This window comes from Nomascus leucogenys, chromosome 12 (assembly GCF_006542625.1).
Source record: "Nomascus leucogenys isolate Asia chromosome 12, Asia_NLE_v1, whole genome shotgun sequence".
NCBI classification, from domain to species: Eukaryota; Metazoa; Chordata; class Mammalia; order Primates; family Hylobatidae; genus Nomascus; species Nomascus leucogenys.
In genome coordinates, this window is record NC_044392.1 from 518937 (window position 1) to 536368 (window position 17432).

General features: G+C 51.5%; 1 protein-coding gene across 2 annotated transcripts in view; it reads right to left on the bottom strand.

Annotated features, from left to right (window-relative positions):
• The window catches only part of NKAIN1 (sodium/potassium transporting ATPase interacting 1), a 55853-nt gene extending 39026 nt beyond the window's left edge, over window positions 1–16827 (bottom strand). Inside the window, exon 1 of one of the 2 annotated variants that reach the window (XM_030823270.1) lies at window positions 16339–16827. In XM_030823270.1, the coding sequence (XP_030679130.1) occupies window positions 16339–16392 (54 nt within the window). In that variant the 5' untranslated portion in view covers window positions 16393–16827. Of the gene's footprint in view, window positions 1–16050; window positions 16074–16338 lie in introns of those variants that run through there. The other variant, XM_030823274.1, reaches the window with a different exon arrangement.
• Between the last annotated feature and the right edge of the window lie 605 nt (window positions 16828–17432).

The following is a 17432-nucleotide window of genomic DNA, read 5'->3' on the forward strand; positions in this document are numbered from 1 at the left end:
AGCCAGATGTGGTGGCATGCACCTATAATCCCAGCTACTTGGGAGGCTGAGGCAGGAGAATCACTTGAACCTGGGAGGTGGAGGTTGCAGTGAGCCAAGAACGTGCCACTGCACTCCAGCCTGGTGACACAGTGAGACTCCATCTCCCAAAAAAAAAAAAAAAAAAAAAAAAAGCATCCAGTGAATATCTGACTGGCTGGATAAACTATGAAACTTTGTGATTTGTGATTATTCACCTGGTCCTTCCATCTGCTCTTGGGGTTCATTCAAGCATCACACATTGACTGAGTTCCTTCTGAGGGCCACACTCCATGTCCATACTCAGTGGACACTTCCAGGCCTCAAGGAGCTCCCAGTCTAGGGAGAGGGATTTGATGTGGAAATAGAGCAGAATTACAACAGCATAGTACCTGCTGTGATGGAGGCAGGGGGCAAGGTGTCAGGGCTCAGAGGAAGAAGTCAGTGTGGTGAGGATGTGGGAGTACAGAGATACTCCGAGGAGGAAATGATGGATTAGCGGGCCTAGGAGATAAAGAAGGAAAGAGCTTCCAGAGAGGCAGGCACAGCAAATGGCAAAGGCTCTGAGGTGTGAAAAGACCCAGGGTGTTTAGGTCCATGCGACCCGAATTTAGGGACATGGAAGTGGTGAGTTTCGGTTAGCAGGCAAGCCTGGGCAGGCTTTCAGTGTCTCTCTGGTCTAGACGAATAATCCTCATTGTGTGGCCCCTGGACTAGCAGCATCAGCATCACTCTGGAACTTGCTAGAGATGCACATTCTTGGCCCCCATCCCAGACCTCCTAAATCAGAAACTCTGGGGGTGAAGCCTGGAAATCCATATATATATATTTTTTGAGATGGAGTCTCGCTCTGTCGCCGGGCTGGAGTGCAGTGGTGTGGTCTCAGCTCACTGCAACATCCACCTCCCGGGTTCAAGCGATTCTCCTGCCTCAGCCTCCCAAGTAGCTGGGACTACAGGCGCCCACCACCAAGCCCAGCTAATTTTTGTATTTTTAGTAGAGATGGGGTTTCACCATGTTGGCCAAGATGGTCTCGATCTCTTGACCTCATGATCCGCCCACCTCGGCCTCCCAAAGTGCTGGGATTACAGGCATGAGCCACCGCGCCTGGCCGACTGCTGGTACTGTTATTATTACCATTAATCACCTGGCAATGAAGGGAACCCTGCCTGGTAAATTGCTTCCTCCAGGTAATTTGCGTTTCCTATTGTCCTTGTAGTCTTCATTCACTACAATCTGCTGAACGAATGTTTTCTGGAAAGCAGGATCCATGTTATACTTTTTAGTTTTCCTGCAATGCCTGTCCCAATCCCTGGCAGGGAGCACCCAAGAAGCTCAGCAAGGAAGGGACTTGGAGATCATCTACTCTAACTCAGTATGCAAGACAGACGCTTTCCTCCCTAGCCTTATCAATTGCTTGAATGCCTCCAGGGATGAGGCATCTCCCTGTAGAGAGGTTTCCAGTGTCCAGGACTCTGGGGAGGCTGAGCTCCACGGGGTGAGTAGGAGCTGAATGGGCAGCCGCAGAGGTTGGGGACATCCCCCATGCCCCAGCAGCCCCCCTTCCCTCCCTCTGAGAGCCGATGATAGGAGTGGTTCTAATTATGCTCTAATTGCTTTCTTCCAGGCAGTTTCTCTGGAGCCAAGGAGTTCAGAGTTCATGAATAAATGAACAGGGAGGAAGCGGGAAGGGATGTTTATTGATCCACAAATCTCTACGTGCCAGTGTCCGCCCCACAAATGCTGGGGCATGCAGCAGTGTGCAGTATCGAATACAGATGCTCCTTGACTTACGATGGGGCCACGTCCCAATCAACCCATCCTAAATCGAAAATGCATTCCACACCCCAATAAACCCATTGTAAGTCAAAAAACCATGTTGAACCACTGTAAGCTGGGGACCAGCTAGCTGTACATACAAGCACAGAAACATACCACAGCCCCCAAATGTCCCTCTCCAACAGACTGGTGGGGGATAAAAGGAAGTTAACAAGAAGTTTCCTAATAGATGAAGCAACTTGAGGCTCATGAAGCTAAGTGCCCTGCCCAGGGCCTCAGAGCCAGTGAGTGGTAGAGAAGGCACCTGGATCCAGAGCCCTTGCTCTTCCCCACCCGGTGTCTCACCAGCATGGAGATGACAGTCACCCAAATGTGGGTTCCTCCCCGCTCTTCCCTAGTGCCTCCTCTCTTGGAGGGTGGCCAGCTTTTCTTGGAGGATGAGGCATTTGGATGGAGGGGGGCAGTGCCCACCTGACAAGGGTAGAGTTGAGAGTGGGACCCGAAACCAGCAGACACTGCACATGGAGATTTGTGGATCAAATACCCTTGACTTAGACTGTGGTCTTGGACAAGCCATAGCCCATTTCTTTCTCTTTTTTTTTTAATTTTTTTATTTTTTTGAGACAGAGTCTCACTGCGTTGCCAGGCTGGAGTGCAGTGGTGCAATCTTAGCTCACTGCAACCTCTGCCTCCTGGGTTCAAGCGATTCTCCTGCCTCAGCCTCCCGAGTAGCTGGGACTACAGGCGCCCACCACCACACCTGGCTAATTTTTGTATTTTTAGTAGAGATGGGGTTTCACCATGTTGGCCAGGATGGTCTTGATCTCCTGATCTCATGATCTGCCTGCCTCAGCCTCCCAAAGTGCTGGGATTACAGGTGTGAGCCACCACGCCCAGCCTTTTTTTTTTTTTTTTTTTTTAAGACAGAGTCTTACTCTGTTGCCCAGGCTGGAGTGCAGTGCCGCCATCTCGGCTCACTGCATCTTCTGCCTCCTGGGTTCAAGTGATTCTCATGCCTCACCCACCTGCGTGGCTAGGACTACAGGCACCCACCAACATGCCTGGCTAATTTTTGTGTTTTTAGTAGAGACAGGGTTTGCGCTCTTGGCCAGGCTGGTCTTGAACTCCTGGCCTCAAGTGATCCACCCACCTTGGCCTCCCAAAATGTTGAGATCACAGGCATGAGCCACCACGCCCAGCCTCATAGTCCATTTCTGGACTTCAGTTTTCCCAGCTACATAGTGTGAAGGTGGAGGTGATGTGTGAGAGCCCCCCCCCCACCCCAGAAAATCTAGAATTTAAGATGTCCAGGGGGGACTCATCCAGCCAGATAGAGTCTTGGGCTATGCCCCTCTCAGGTGGGCACTGCCTCCCTCAGATTACCCTCCATTCAAATGCCTCATTCCTCCAGGAGAAGCTGGCTGGAGGCTCTAGGGAAGAGGCGGGAGAAACACACATTTCGGTCACTGCCACCTCCATGCTGGTGGGACACCGGGTGGGGAAGAGCAAGGGCTCTGGACTCAGGTGCCTGCTCTGCCACTTACCTCACTCAACTTATGCTTCTTGAGCCTTAAGTTGCTTCATCTGTTAAATGGGAATGACAGATTATGTTATGAAGGTCCACCCAGGGAATATAAGAGGTTTAGCTGACTGCCTGGCACATTGTATTTGATAAGTGGTAGTTGTTATTGCTAACATTGCCAACAAGCCTGCAAGGAATAGGCTGTCGCCTTCATTACAGATGAAGAAACCAAGGTATAGAGAGGTCAAGCAATTTGCCCAGCATCGCACGTTAAGCGCCAGGATTTGAACCCACTGTCTGATCCATCTGTGTCCCCAGGGGCTGGCACATAGTAGGTATCCATAAATAATGTGCTGAATTACAGAGAAATGGAGCAAAAAAAAAAAAATGCTGTAAGAGCAGGTCCTGCTTCTAGTGACCAAGGTGGGGTGAGCTGATAGAGGAAGAGCTAGACCAAAATTTCCTTCAAGATCAAAATGAAGTGCTGGGTCTGAGGGATCCTGGGACTCCTTGACTCCTCAGTGGCTGGGGCCAGGACAGATGGGGATATCGGGGCTCCATGGTATGTGCTTGTTGAAGAAAATCTTTCTTTCTTTTTTTTTTTTTTTTGAAATGGAGTCTCACTGTCACCCAGGTTGGAGTGCAGTGGCACGATCCCGGTTTATTGCAACCTCCGCCTCCCGGGTTCAAGCAATTCTCCTGCCTCGGCCTCTGGAGTAGCTGGGATTACAGGCGTGCACCACCACACCCAGCTAATTTTGTATATTTAGTAGAGATGGGGTTTCACCATGTTAGCCAGGCTGTTCTCGAACTCCCAACCTCAGGTAATCTGCCCGCCTCCGTCTCCCAAAGTGCTGGGATTACAGGCGTGAGCCACCACACCTGGCCAGAAAATCATTTTTTTTGGAGACACAGTCTTGCTCTGTTGCCCAGACTGGAGTGCAGTGGTGCAACCTCGTCTCACTGCAACCTCCGCCTCCCGGGTTCAAGGTGATTCTTGTGCCTCAGCCTCCCGAATAGCTGGGATTACAGGTGCACGCCACCACACCCAGCTAATTTTTGTATTTTTAGTAGAGACGGGATTTCACCATGTTGGCCAGGCTGTTCTCAAACTCCTGGCCTCAAGTGATCTGCCTGCTCTGGCCTCCCAAAGTGCCAGGATTACAGGCGTGAACCACTGTGCCCAGCCAAAGGAAATCTTTTTACCCCTTTATGAGTTCCACTAAGAAGCCAAAGGTAGGAACCCTGGCTGTTGGCACCAGCCAGACTCTGCTCTGCCGCTGCCTCGTTGCGTGACTTTGGCCAAGTGACTTCAGTTCTCTGAGCCTCAGAGTCCTCATCTAGGAAACGGAAATGGGTGTGACGAAGTTCCACCTCTAGGGCTGTTGTGAGGATGACCTCAGCTGGCACATGTGAAGCCATGTGGCATTGGGGTTAAGGGCGAGACCTGGGTTTGCGCAGCTCTGCTGCTGCTGGATGTGACTGCTCTCAGCCTCAGATTCTGCTTCTGTGAAATAGAGGTAGTAGTTGTGCCCACCCCACAGGGTGCCATGAGGATGAATGAGCCACTCCAGGTAAAGCAGTTACAGCAGAATGAGGTGGGTCATAAGTGCTCAGTAAATCTTCTCTATTAGACTATGCCATGTGCAGAGACCCTGCAGTCCATTTTATATATGGGGAAGCAGAGCCCCCAAGAGGGCCAAGGACTTGCCCAAGGTCACAGAGCTAGTTCACAGCAGAGCCAGGCCTATCTACGAAGCCAGTGTAGGCAGGACCCCCTGTCCAGACCTTTGATTCCATGATAGCATGAGATGTGTGAATGGATAACCACAAGACCTTTCATGGCCCCGGGCCATCCTGCTCATGCCTTGAGGACTCTGGGGGTGAGAGGTGGCTGATGCTCCCCTCCCCTGTCCTCCCTGGTGGCTCCAACGCTGGCCTGAACCAGTGGGGTGTGTCAGAGTCCAGGGAGGGTTGCCCCACCTTCCTGCCCCCCTGGCCAGCCCCTCCACTCCAGTGCTGGCTGTTGGAAGCCTTAGAAACAATCCAAAGGCCCAGGACCAGAACACCATTTGTCAGCTTTGCGTGGTGGTGGCGGGCTTGTCTCCATGGCAACAGTGCAGTGTGAAGGCATCCTGGCATCATTAGGGAGCGCGCTGCGTAGTATAAACAGAGGCTGCAGTAGATTACATGCCTATTATGAGCAGTCTCGGGCTCTGAGCACTGGTAATTATGCCTAATTGTGCATCTAATTGTGTAATTGAAAACCCACATCTCTGGTTCAGGCTGGGGCTGTGGAATATGCCCACCTCCTCCCAAAAAACAGGCTTAGGAACCAATCTTTATCCTGAAAATCTCAGAATTGTTGCCCTTCTAGGGCAAGGAGTGGCCACAGCAGGTAAAGGGATAAAATGCCTATAGATTTCCATTTCCCCTACTGCCTGTACCACGAGCTCACCAGGCCCTGTGATTTGAGGTAGGGGGTGGGAATGAGTATGCTCAGGAGAGGGGACGTGGTGAGCTCACAGAAATGTTCATAATTGTAGATATCATTGTGTGCTGTTAGCACTGTCCTCTCAGGACCTAGAACCAGCATTGAGTGGTTCCAAGGGATCTGGGTCATCACTAGATCCATTACATGTCCAAGCAGTCATCCAACCTACACATAAGTTCTTTCTTGCTTTTTTTCTTTTTTTGAGGCTGGAGTGCAGCGGTATGATCTCGGCTCACTGCACACTTGTCCTCCTGGGCTCAAGTGATCATCCTACCACAGCCACCTCAGTAGCTAGGACTACAGGCTGGCACCACCATGCCCAGCTAATTAAAAAAAATTTTTTTAGAGGTGGGATCTTACTATGTTGCCCAGGCTGGTCTTGAACTCCTGGCCTCAAGTCATCCTTTGGCCTCAGCCTCCCAAAGTGCTGGGATTATAGGTATGAGCCACCACGCCCGGCCACACATAAATCCCACTGCCTGGGACAGGAAACTCACCACCTGGTTATCAGCCCCCACCCCTGCAGAGCCTCTGGAGAGTCTGAAAGCTGCTAACAGAGTTCAGTACTCTCCTCTCATTTCCCACTTCATAGGCTGTGATAAATGAGGCCCAGAGAAGGCCAGGCCCAACTCAAAGTTGCACAGCAGTGAGTACTAGAACCCAGGGATTCTGTCTTGCAGCTGAGGGCATGTTTCATACCCTAAGGTGACTCAGCACCTAGAATCATGCATGGCAGTTTGTGTGTGCTTGATAAATATTTGCTGGATTCAACTCCAGGTAGAGTTAGCTGGAGGCAATTCTCACTCTCTGACCCAAGGGTATTAGTCTTTCTGTAGTTCAGGAAGCTCACCTATGGTGAGCTGGAGGTGAGTGACGGGCCACAAGCCTCCCAGCTCTGAATCTCTGTAGTTTGAGACGTGATCTTACAATCAAAATATGCTACATGGGCATCTGGGATGGGAGCAGTGCAGCCTGTGTTGCCCAGGCTGTAGTGCAGTGGTACAATCATGGCTCACTGCAGCCTCAACCTCCGGGGCAAAAGCAATCCTCCCCTCTGCTTCAGTAGCTGGGACGACAGGTGCATGCTACCATGCCCAGCTAATCTTTTACTTTTTTTTTTTTTCTTTTTTTGAGACGGAGTTTCACTCTTGTTACCCAGGCTGGAGTGCAATGGCGTGATCTCAGCTCACCAGACAGACAGACAGACAGACAGACAGAAGAAAGATGAAGTCACCAGAGTCCCTGACAACCTGACGCCCAGGTGTAAAGTCTCGAGCGAGCCATCAGAGGCAGAAGTCTCCTCCTGCCCCCAGGCCCTGATACTCCATCAGTCACCACTGCTTGCAACAAGGTGGGCCAGGCAGCACCTCTGACCTCCACCTGGGAAGAGAAGGCGCTCAGTACTGACTCGGAGCTGGAAGCGTCCTTTGAGATGATGAGTCCAACCTTTTCCCCGTACAGAGCAAGAGAGAGGCCCACAGAACCCACGCCTTCATCTTGGAACCCCTCTTAGTGAGTGGCAGCCTGTGCCCACGGCTCTCCCTGCATTATCTCAGGTTGCCCTCATTACAGTCCTATGAGGTGGGTGCTATTATTATTCCCATTTCACAGAAGAGAAGACCAGGGTCCAGCAATGCCAAGACCACACAGATGAAGAAGAACTGCTGCTCCAGCTTGAACCTTCCATTCATTGAGAAAGGGGAGTCATCTCATTTCCTACCCCACAGTACTCGCATTTGCAGAACCTGCAGCCTCATTTCCTGGGCATTCAAGAGTGTACCCCTTTTGTGAGCTCCCCCTCTGCACATTTCATTTCAAAGGAGCCTCCCAAGAACTCTCTGAAGTAGATGATTATTATCCTGATTTAGAGAAGTGCAAGTGGAAGCTCAGAGAGGCTAGGTGTCTTCTTGCCCAAGGTCATCCAGCTACAAAGAGGCAAAGCTGGAGCTCAAATCCCAGCCTGACCCCAAAGCCCGGGTTCTTCCCAGTTCCCAGTCCACCTCCTTGTCTCTGGATTTGTCAGCTGCTTTGAGAGGGGCCAGGAGGCCAATGTAAATGAGGAAAACCTGCAACCACGCTTAACAGCTCTTCTAAAACCTTAGTGCTCATTCAGTGCCTCCAGGGGAAGTTTGCTTTGCTGTCTGAATCTCTCCCTCATCTCTGAATCAATCAGCATCCCTCTCCAGGCCAGGGCAGGCAAAGCCAGGCAAAGCACTGGGACTTGGCTTCCTGGGCCTAAACCCAGCTCTACTCCCCTGGCCTGGATGTAGTGTTCAATTTAAAAAATGTTTTTAATTTTTAATTTTTGTGGGTACATAGTAGGTATATATATTTACGGGGCACATGAGATATTTTGATATCGGCATCTACTGTGCAATAGTCACATCAGGGTAAATCAAGCATTTATCCTTTCTTTGTGTTACAAATAATCCAATCATACTCTTTGGGTTATTTTTATTCATTTTTTTTGAGACGGAGTTTTGTTCTTGTTGCCCAGGCTGGAGTGTAGTGGCACGATCTCGGCTCACTGCAACCTCCGCCTCCCGGGTTCAAGTGATTCTCCTGTCTCAGCCTCCTGAGTAGCTGGGATTACAGGTGCCCGCCACCATGCCCAGCTAATTTTTTGTATTTTTAGTAGAGATGGGGTTTCACCATGTTGGCCAGGCTGGTCTCAAACTCCTGACCTCAAGTGATCCACCCGCCTCGGCCTCCCAGAATGCTCAGATTACAGGTGTGAGCCACAGCCCCATCCAGTTATTTTTAAATGTACAATAGATTTCATTGACTGTAGTCATGCTGTTATGCTATCAAATACTAGATTTATTCATCCTATCTAACCATGTTTTTATACAACCTCCCCACTCCCCGACTACCTTTCCCAGCCTCTGGTAATCCTTATTCTACTTTTTTTTTTTTTTTTTTTTTAATAGATGCAGGGTCTTGCCATGTTACCCAGGCTGGTCTCCAGCTCCTGAGCTCAAGCAATCCACCCACCTTGGCCTCCCAAATTGCTGGGATTACAAGAGTGACCCACCGTGCCCAACCTCCTCATTCTACACACTATCTCCATGAGTTCAATTGTTTTTGTTGTTGTTGTTGTTGTTATTTTTTGAGACGGAGTCTCACTCTGTCGCCCAGGCTGGAGTGCAGTGGCGCCATCTCAGCTCACTGCAAGCTCCACCTCCCGGGTTCATGCCACTCTCCTGCCTCAGCCTCCCGAGTAGCTGGGACTACAGGCACCCGCCACCGTGCCCGGCTACTTTTTTGTATTTTTTAGTAGAGACGGGGTTTCACGGTGTTAGCCAGGATGGTCTCGATCTCTTGACCTTGTGATCCGCCTGCCTCGGCCTCCCAAAGTGCTGGGATTACAAGCGTGAGCCACTGCGCCCGGCGAGTTCAATTGTTTTAATTTTTAGCTCACACAAATAAGTAAGAACATCTGAAGTTTGTCTCTCTGTGCCTGGCTGGAACTAGCTTTTTTTTAAATTTTTTTATTTTTTTTTTGAGACAGGATCTCACTGTGTTGCCCAGGCTGTAGTGCAGTGGTACATTCATGGCTCATTGCAGCCTCAACCTCCTGGGCAAAAGCAATCCTCCCCTCTGCCTCAGTAGCTGGGACCACAGGTGCATGCTACCATGCCCAGCTAACTTTTTATTTTTTTCTTTTTTTGAGACGGAGTTTCACTCTTGTTGCCCAGGCTGGAGTGCGATGGTGTGATCTTGGCTCACCACGACCTCTGCCTCCCAGGTTCAAGCAATTCTCCTGCCTCAGCCTCCTGAGTAGCTGGGATTACAGGCATGAGCCACCATGCCTGGCTAATTTTGTATTTTTAGTAGAGACAGGGTTTCACCACGTTGGTCAGGCTGGTCTCGAACTCCCGACCTCAGGTGATCCACCGGTCTCAGCCTCCCAGAGTGTTGGGATTACAGGCGTGAGCCAGCATGTCCGGCCTACTTATATATATATATATATATATATATGGGGGGGGCGTCTCACTATGTTCCCCAGGCTGGTCTCAAACTCCTGGGCTCAAGTGATCCCTCCACCTGCCTTCCCAAAATGCTGGGATTACGGGTGTGAGCCACCGCGCCTGGCCTGGAACTAGTTTTTAAAAATACACCTGTAGCCTTGGTCTGCCTTCCTGTCACCCATCTCTCCTTAACACCAGAGGAGAGTAGTTTGAGAATCTCCTACCACATAGAATAAAAAAATAAAAAATAGAAGATAAAAGGGCTGACTGGAGGAGACAACACGTTCCAGTGATCAGAGCTGACTATCTCTGCTTGGTCCAGATTCTATAACAATTGTTCTCAAACCCTTTCCTCTTGTACTCTGAGGCTCAGACTATTATCTCCTGTTTCCTTGGAGAGATGTCATTTTACTCTTCTGAGCCTCAGTATGTCCATCAGTTAATGGGTGTAAAAACCACACCTATCTCATACAGTTGTTATGAGGATGGATCAGTTGTAGATACAAGTTAGTTTATTCCCTGGTTTTCTCAATCTGTATCACAGCTCCTTGGCTCACTGCAACCTCCACCTCCTGGGTTCAAATGATTCTCTTGCCTCAGCCTCCCAAGTAGCTGAAATTACAGGTGCCCGCCACCACGCTCGGCTAATTTTTTGTATTTTTAGTAGAGATGGGGTTTCGCCATGTTGGCCAGGCTGGTTTCGAACTCCTGACCTCAAGTGATCCACCTGCCTCGGCCTCCCAAAGTGCTGGGATTACAGGTGTGAGCTACCACACCCAGCCGTGCATCACAGCTCTTTTAAGTCCAGCACAGAGTTTGGGGGTGGGTAGAATGGGGAGAGGGGGCATCTGTGTAAGCAGTTAGATCTGGCATCTGGTAACAAGCCCCGTGGCTGAGGAAAGGTTTGGATTTCTCCAGCTGCTTCCCCTCCAGCATCCCACAATGCTAGCAGGGGGCAATGGGACATGCAGGGAGAAGCAGTGGAGTCCCAGATCTGAGTTTAAATACTCATTCTGTACCTATCATTTAAGTGGCCACGGATAAGCCACAGAGTAGCAAGAGGCATATATAAAATGCCTAGTACAACGCCTGGCTCATAGCAGACACCAAACAAAAAGAAATTCTCACTATGTTAATTTCCCACTCAGCCCCATATTTTCCACATGAAGAAGAGCTGGAGTGTTTGTGGGAATGACCCTGATCACAAAATCCTCTAATACAGGCAGAGATGGGGCTGATGTGACTTGTCCAAGTCTCAAGGCAAATCATAGCTAGCCCAGGAGAGGCCAGGGCCTCCTAGGCCAGGGACCGTACTTGGCTATCCCGGCATCAGCTTGCGAACTCCCCAAACTGCCATGGGCTGGTTCGTGGGGTAGAAGCTGTTCTTCTGACTACTTTGTAAGTAAGAAGGCAGAGGCTCAGAGAGGGTGCAGGACTTCCTGGGAGTCACAAAGCAAGGCCCGATCCCAGATGTAGTGCTCCTAGCCCCTATACCAGATCTCAGAGAAGCTGCCATTTATGGGCTGCTTATTTCAAAACCATCCACTCACCTACTCTTACAAAGGAGGAGAACCAGGGCCATCCCCAGGTCTCCTGGAGGCCTTCTTCTCCATTCTACCCCGCTCCGCCCGTATCATAAGGGCCTCCAGGGCAGTTTGGCTTCAGTCTGTTCATTCACAAAAGGGAGTTGATCATCCCTGCCAACTCTGTCCAAAGGGGTATGAGGAACAAAAGGGGCCAGTGGCCTGCATAATTTCACGCTCCTGACTCTGATACCCGGCCCAAGGACCTCAAGCACCCAAAGCAGAACCAGACCCTCCGAGGAAGCCGTGAGCTTGCAGCTGCAGCTGCTCCAGAGTGCAGGCCCCTGCTGGAGCCCATCTCCCTCTGGTCTTCGCCGTCACTATGGCTAATAACGACATCAATCAGGTTGACCATGTTTCACACCATTACTCGCAGCTCAGCTGGAAGCTACATCTCGCCCCCCGCCCCCACCTTCCAGAAAGCAAAGAGCTTTCTAGAAGGGAAAAGAATGAAACCAACATTTTTCTGAGTTTCTACAACCCTGTGGGCTAGAGATGACTCTTTCCGTTTTACAAAGGAAGAAACGGTGGCCAGAGGAGTGAATGTGTGTGTCCAAGGTCACACAGAGCTGGGACAGAAACCACCATGGTAGTGATCTATTATCAGGCACTCACTGGCTCACAGTGCAGGCACTATGCATGAGGCTACCGAAATATGATCATTTTCATTTTCAGATGAGGAAACTGAGGCTTGGACCTGTCTGGGGTCAGACACTGGTTAAACGCGAGCAGCAGAGTAGCATGGGGCTGAGAGGGTGGCTCTCTGTTCAGACAGAAGAGTCCTCGCATCTTGGTTCTGTCACGGACTAGCTTAGTGAGCTTGGGCAAACGTCACACCCCTTCGCACCTCAATTTCCTCACCTGAAAAAGGGGATGATAAACACATCTATCCCACTGTGTGGAATTGCAATAAGAAGGATGAAAGCAGTAAAAGAGCTAACGTTTATTGATCGTTTAACATGTACCAGGCACTTTGCCAAGCACTTTACATATGTATGCTCATTTGGTTAAATGAGGTAATGCATATAAAGTGCTTAGCACAGGACTCCTGAAATGGGAATGATAATGATGATGATGAAGAAATTGATGGTGATTCCCTAGGGCAAATCTCACTGGTTCATCCCCTTCCAGGAAGAACAGAGTGGCCTGTAAGGTTTCAGGAAGGAGGTGAACAAGGAAGAGCTGGGTTTGGACAGGAGAGAGAAAAGGCACAGGATTAAAAATTAGAGGGTGAATATGTTAATAATGTTGTCAAGATGATACACCAAAAAGAATTCTGGAAAGCAAGGGACCCAAGATGTTCTACAGAAAGGAACCAGACCAAGATGCAACAAAACTGCCATGCCAAAGCCGGGTGTGGTGACATGCACCTGTTGTCCAAGCTATTTGAGAGGCTGAGGTGGGAGGGTCACTTGAGCTCAGGAATTTGAGGCTGCAGTGGGTTATGACTGCCACTGCACTCCAGCCTGGGCAACACAGCGAGACGCCTATCTCTAAAAAATAAAAAATAAATAAACAAAACATGACAGTCCAGGCATCACGCTGAGTTCCCGACAAGTAGAGCTGGCAGGATCCCGGCGAGCCAGACCAATAATCCATCCCATTTTACAGATGGAAAAACCAAAGCCTAGAGTGTGGAAGAGACTTGCCCAAAATTGCAGGATGTCAGAAGCAGAGCTGGGCTTGAATCCAGGTCTTTTGCCTCTCAGCTCAGTGCCCAACTACCTGCTACTTCCCACAAAGGACAGTCCACAAAGGACAGTGCAGGGGGCCACCTGGATATGTTTGGGCTACAATGCCACAGACACATCCCATGATATGAATCATTAAGATAATAACAATAAGCTACAGTTTAATGAGTACTCACTCTGTAACTGGCACAGTGCTAAATTCATTATGTGGACTGAGTCCTCACAACAACCCTAAGGATTAGGAACTGTTTTATATTCTCTCTATTTAACAGATGACAAAACTATGTGGCTCAGAGAGGGTAAGCAACTTGCCCAAAATTGCACAGCCAGGAAGTGACAGAACCAGGTCTAGAAGCCAGGTCTGTCTTGTCAAACTCCAGAGCCTTAACTACTATCCTACACTTACCCATCTGAAAGGCACAGTCCCTACCTGCTTCCCTTAAACCCCACGGCACCCTCACACCTCACTCCCTCACCCAAATCACATCGATCCCAACTGAGGAAGAGTGTTTCCAACTGGCCTGATTCATTGTAACGATTAAACTCCATTTGAGAAAGAAAAATGACACAGTTCCTCCTAAGTTTTCAGCTGAAAGATATTTAACAGCCTCTTTTTTTTCCCTCAGTCCCTTGGATGAGAAAACCAAGACTCCCTTCTCCCCTCAGGCCGGTGAATTCCAACATCCTGGGGGCACATCATGGAAGCTATCAGGCAGTAGGGGCTCATGGGGGTTAGTGACAACCGGAGGACCCACTCTACAATGAGCCCAGATAGTGCAACGGAGCCAAGAGAGCAATTTTTCAAGTCCCTCCCACAAATGATCCTGCGCAACCTTCACAAGCTGCCCAAAGCCACCCAGCCGGGACGTGGGAGAACTAGAATCCCACCCAGGTCTCATCTAACTTAAGCCTCTAGTGCTGGCGAGATCCTCTAAGTGGAAGACTGGGGTTAGCTTTAGCAAGGGAGAACCATGGAGGAAGGGAAGTGGGAGGCAGAGAGACTGTCTACCACCTTCATTTCTCTCTAGAGCCATGAGCTCCTCCTATGGGGCCCCAGACTTACCAGGGCCAGAACTACTTATTTTATAATTAAGAAGGCAACAGAGGACCTGGCCAACCGCCCGGATTCAAAGCCTGGATCCTGGCTGGATGTGGTGGCTCATGCCTATAATCCCAGCACTTGGGAGGCTGAAGTGGGAGGATGGCTTGACCACAGGAGTTTGAGACCAGCCTGGGCAACAAGAGTGAGACTCATCTCTAAAAAACAAAAAAATTAGCTAGGCATGGTGGTGTGCACCTGTAGTCCCAGGTACTCAGGAGGCTGAGGTGGGAGGATTGTTTGAGCCTGGGAGGTTGAGGCTGTAGTGAGCTATGATTGCACCATTGCACTCTGGCCTGGGTGACAGACTGAGCCCATGTCTCAAACAAAAACAAAAACAAAACCCCCCAAACAAAGCCTGGGTCCTAGTTCCTGTAGAATTCTGGACAAGTGACTTCATAGGGTTGCTAGGATTAAATGAGTTAATACATGGAAAAGTGCTTCCCAGGGTACCTGACACTTAGCCAAGGGCTCTCCAAAGCTAACCGTTGTTATCGCCAACAGAGAAGGAGCTTTTATCTTTTACTTTTATCTTCTGTCCTGTTTGATTATGTATGTATTTATTTTTTACAATATATGTATATTACTTTTCTAAATAAAAAAAAATCCCTAGTTTAAAATTTAAAAATTAACAAACACAGAAGAATCCTCTGAAAGATTTAAACATTTCTTGGCATTTCATGTTCCTCAAAGTAGATAAAGAAAAACAGACAATCTCTGCCCTTCTGGAGTTTCCATTCCACCTGATCTTAATTAATCCCCTGTGCAATCCTCAGGGATAATCATTTTACAGATAAGACGACTGAGGCCGGCCAGTGGGGGGAAGTCACTTGTCCAGTCTCCCACAGCTGGGAGCAGGGCTACAATCTCCAGAGCTAGGGCTGTTTCTACCACTGCCCAGGCCAGGTCTGTGGATGGCATGTTTGAAGCTGGTGTCCCCAGGAGGAGAGAAGCAAGACGAATGAGGAGGTCTGCATGTCCAGGCTCAAAGCTTCACTCTACATTATCAATGGGTCCTGTGGTGGGGAGGGCGTGATGGATGCAGGCAAGAGTGGAAACCCAGAACAAGGAGTCCAGCATGAGCGGGGCTCAGGCTTCTCGCGGCTCACTCTCAGACCTGGGTTCGGCGATGGAGGTCCCCATGCACCTCTGCCTAGAGGAGAAGCACAGCTTCGACCTCCCTAGTTCTTCAATCTCAGCTCTGTGGTAGCTAAGAGATCCCTGCCTCTCCTTAACCACCCTCCCAAATTCCCCTGCCAGGGCCTGATTTGAAGGGCAGCGCTGTTTCTTCTAGTCCACTACAGTCACTCCTCCCTGAGAGAAGAACCTGCGTTCCCTATGCTGGGGCTAGGCACAGTGTCCTCAGAAGCTCTGGTCCTCCCTGGGGCACCCAAGTGTCCCCACCCCCACTGGTGCTGGCCCGGGCAGAGGAGCTGCTCTGGTGGGTGGAACTGATGGAACCCCCATGGCCACAGCGGCCAGACCAAAGCAGGAAGTGTGGTCCAGGCTGGGTCAGGCTGGTCCAGGATCTGGCAGCTCCTGGTGACCCTCTCCAGGGAGGTGGCTCCCCTTTCCCAGGACTGCCCCGTCAGGAAGGTGAAGGGAGGCAGAAACAGCACAAAGGATTAGAGGGTTCTTGGAGTCAAGATCCCAGAACACAGATGAACATGGACCAGAAATGGTCAGCGATCTAGAGACACACGCGGGAGCAGAGACTTTGCGGGAAACGCTCACACAGGGGTGGTGATCATCAGAAGCAGAGACCCAGAGGAAGGGAGAGACCCATGCAAACGAGGGATCTAGAGGGAAACACAGGGCAGGACCTCAACGGATCCACAGATCAGCCTCAGACACACCCCCAGTCCCAGCAAGCCACAGTCCCACAGCGCATACCCCAACAGGAGGCCACTTGTACAGTGCGGGCGGGCCGGGGACTCGCGCACAGGACGCACTCGGGGACCCGAGGAGCGCCGGGCACAGCAGCGAGAAGCGCACACAAAGAGACAGCCCGGCCAGCGGGAGCAGGCTCCGCCCGACCGCTCCGAGACTCCAGACCACCCCCCGCCCGGGCACACGCACCAGACGCACACACAGAGACACACGCAACCCCACCCGCACGCCCTGGGACCGCGCCCCGCCGCGCCCCACCCTGCCCCGACTGCCTGGGCACGCAACGCTTACCAGCTGCAGGCAGCAGAAGGCGACCAGCGTGCAGCGCCCGCTGCACTTGCCCATGGCTCCCCGGGCTGCGCGGGCCGCCCGCCGCGGCGCCCTTCTTGCTCCGCGGCCGCCGCCTGCTCGCGCCGCGCGGGCTCCGCGTCCTCCCCGTTGGGCGCGCCGGGCGGCGGGGCCGGGCGCCTAGGGCCGGGCCCGGGAGTGTCGGGTCCCCAGGGCTGGGGCCGGCCGCCCGCGCTCCGAGTCCATGGTCGGTCCGTCCCCGCGCTGGCTCAGCCGAGCCGCGCCTCCTTTGTCTGGCGGGCTGTCCGTCAGGCGCGCCTCCTGCCCCGGGGCGGCTGGCGGGGAGCGCGGAGCGAGGAGAGCGAGCCCCGAGCGCGGCGCGGCGCGGCGCAGAGCAGCACTGCCCAGCTGGGGCAGCCGCCCGGGCTCTCGTCGGCCGCGGCTTCCCGGCCCCACCACGTGGCTCCGCCGCCGCCACCGACAGGGAGGGAGTGAGGGGGGAACGGCAGAGGGGTGGGGCGGGGCCGCCGCGGGAGGGGAGGGGAGAGGGGTAGGGAGGTGGAGGGTTGGAGAGGCAGGGAGTGAAGTGGAAGAGTGTGCGTGCGGGCTTAGGGGACGACAGCCCTGAGTCAAATCCAGACTTTGCTGCTCACTCGCTGTGTGACCTTGGGCAAATCACGTCACCTCTCTGGACCTGTTTTCTCATGAACGAAGTAGGAATAATTATGCCTCTTTAGTGTAGATATGACGATGAAATGCAGTCATGTGAATAAAGCGCTTAAGCCCTGTGCCTGGCCTCCCGGCTTGGAGCACTTTTCTGTCCACCCTGTCTCTAGGGCTCCAGGGGTCCAACTTGGACTTCTAGTTCTATTTCCGTTCCCAGAGCTGCTCCTCACCCCAGCCTCTCCCCTGAGTGCCTGGCCACATTTTTCGCCTTCCTTCTTTCCTTCTACTGGCATTTCTTGAGCCCTGACTGCATACACACTCCTGGGGGCCCTGCGAGCCAGAGATGAGACCTGCAGCACTGTTCCAAATCCCGTAGAGCTTCACCGCCCAGGGAACAGATAGGCTCCCAAGAGCATGCCAGTGAGATGGCA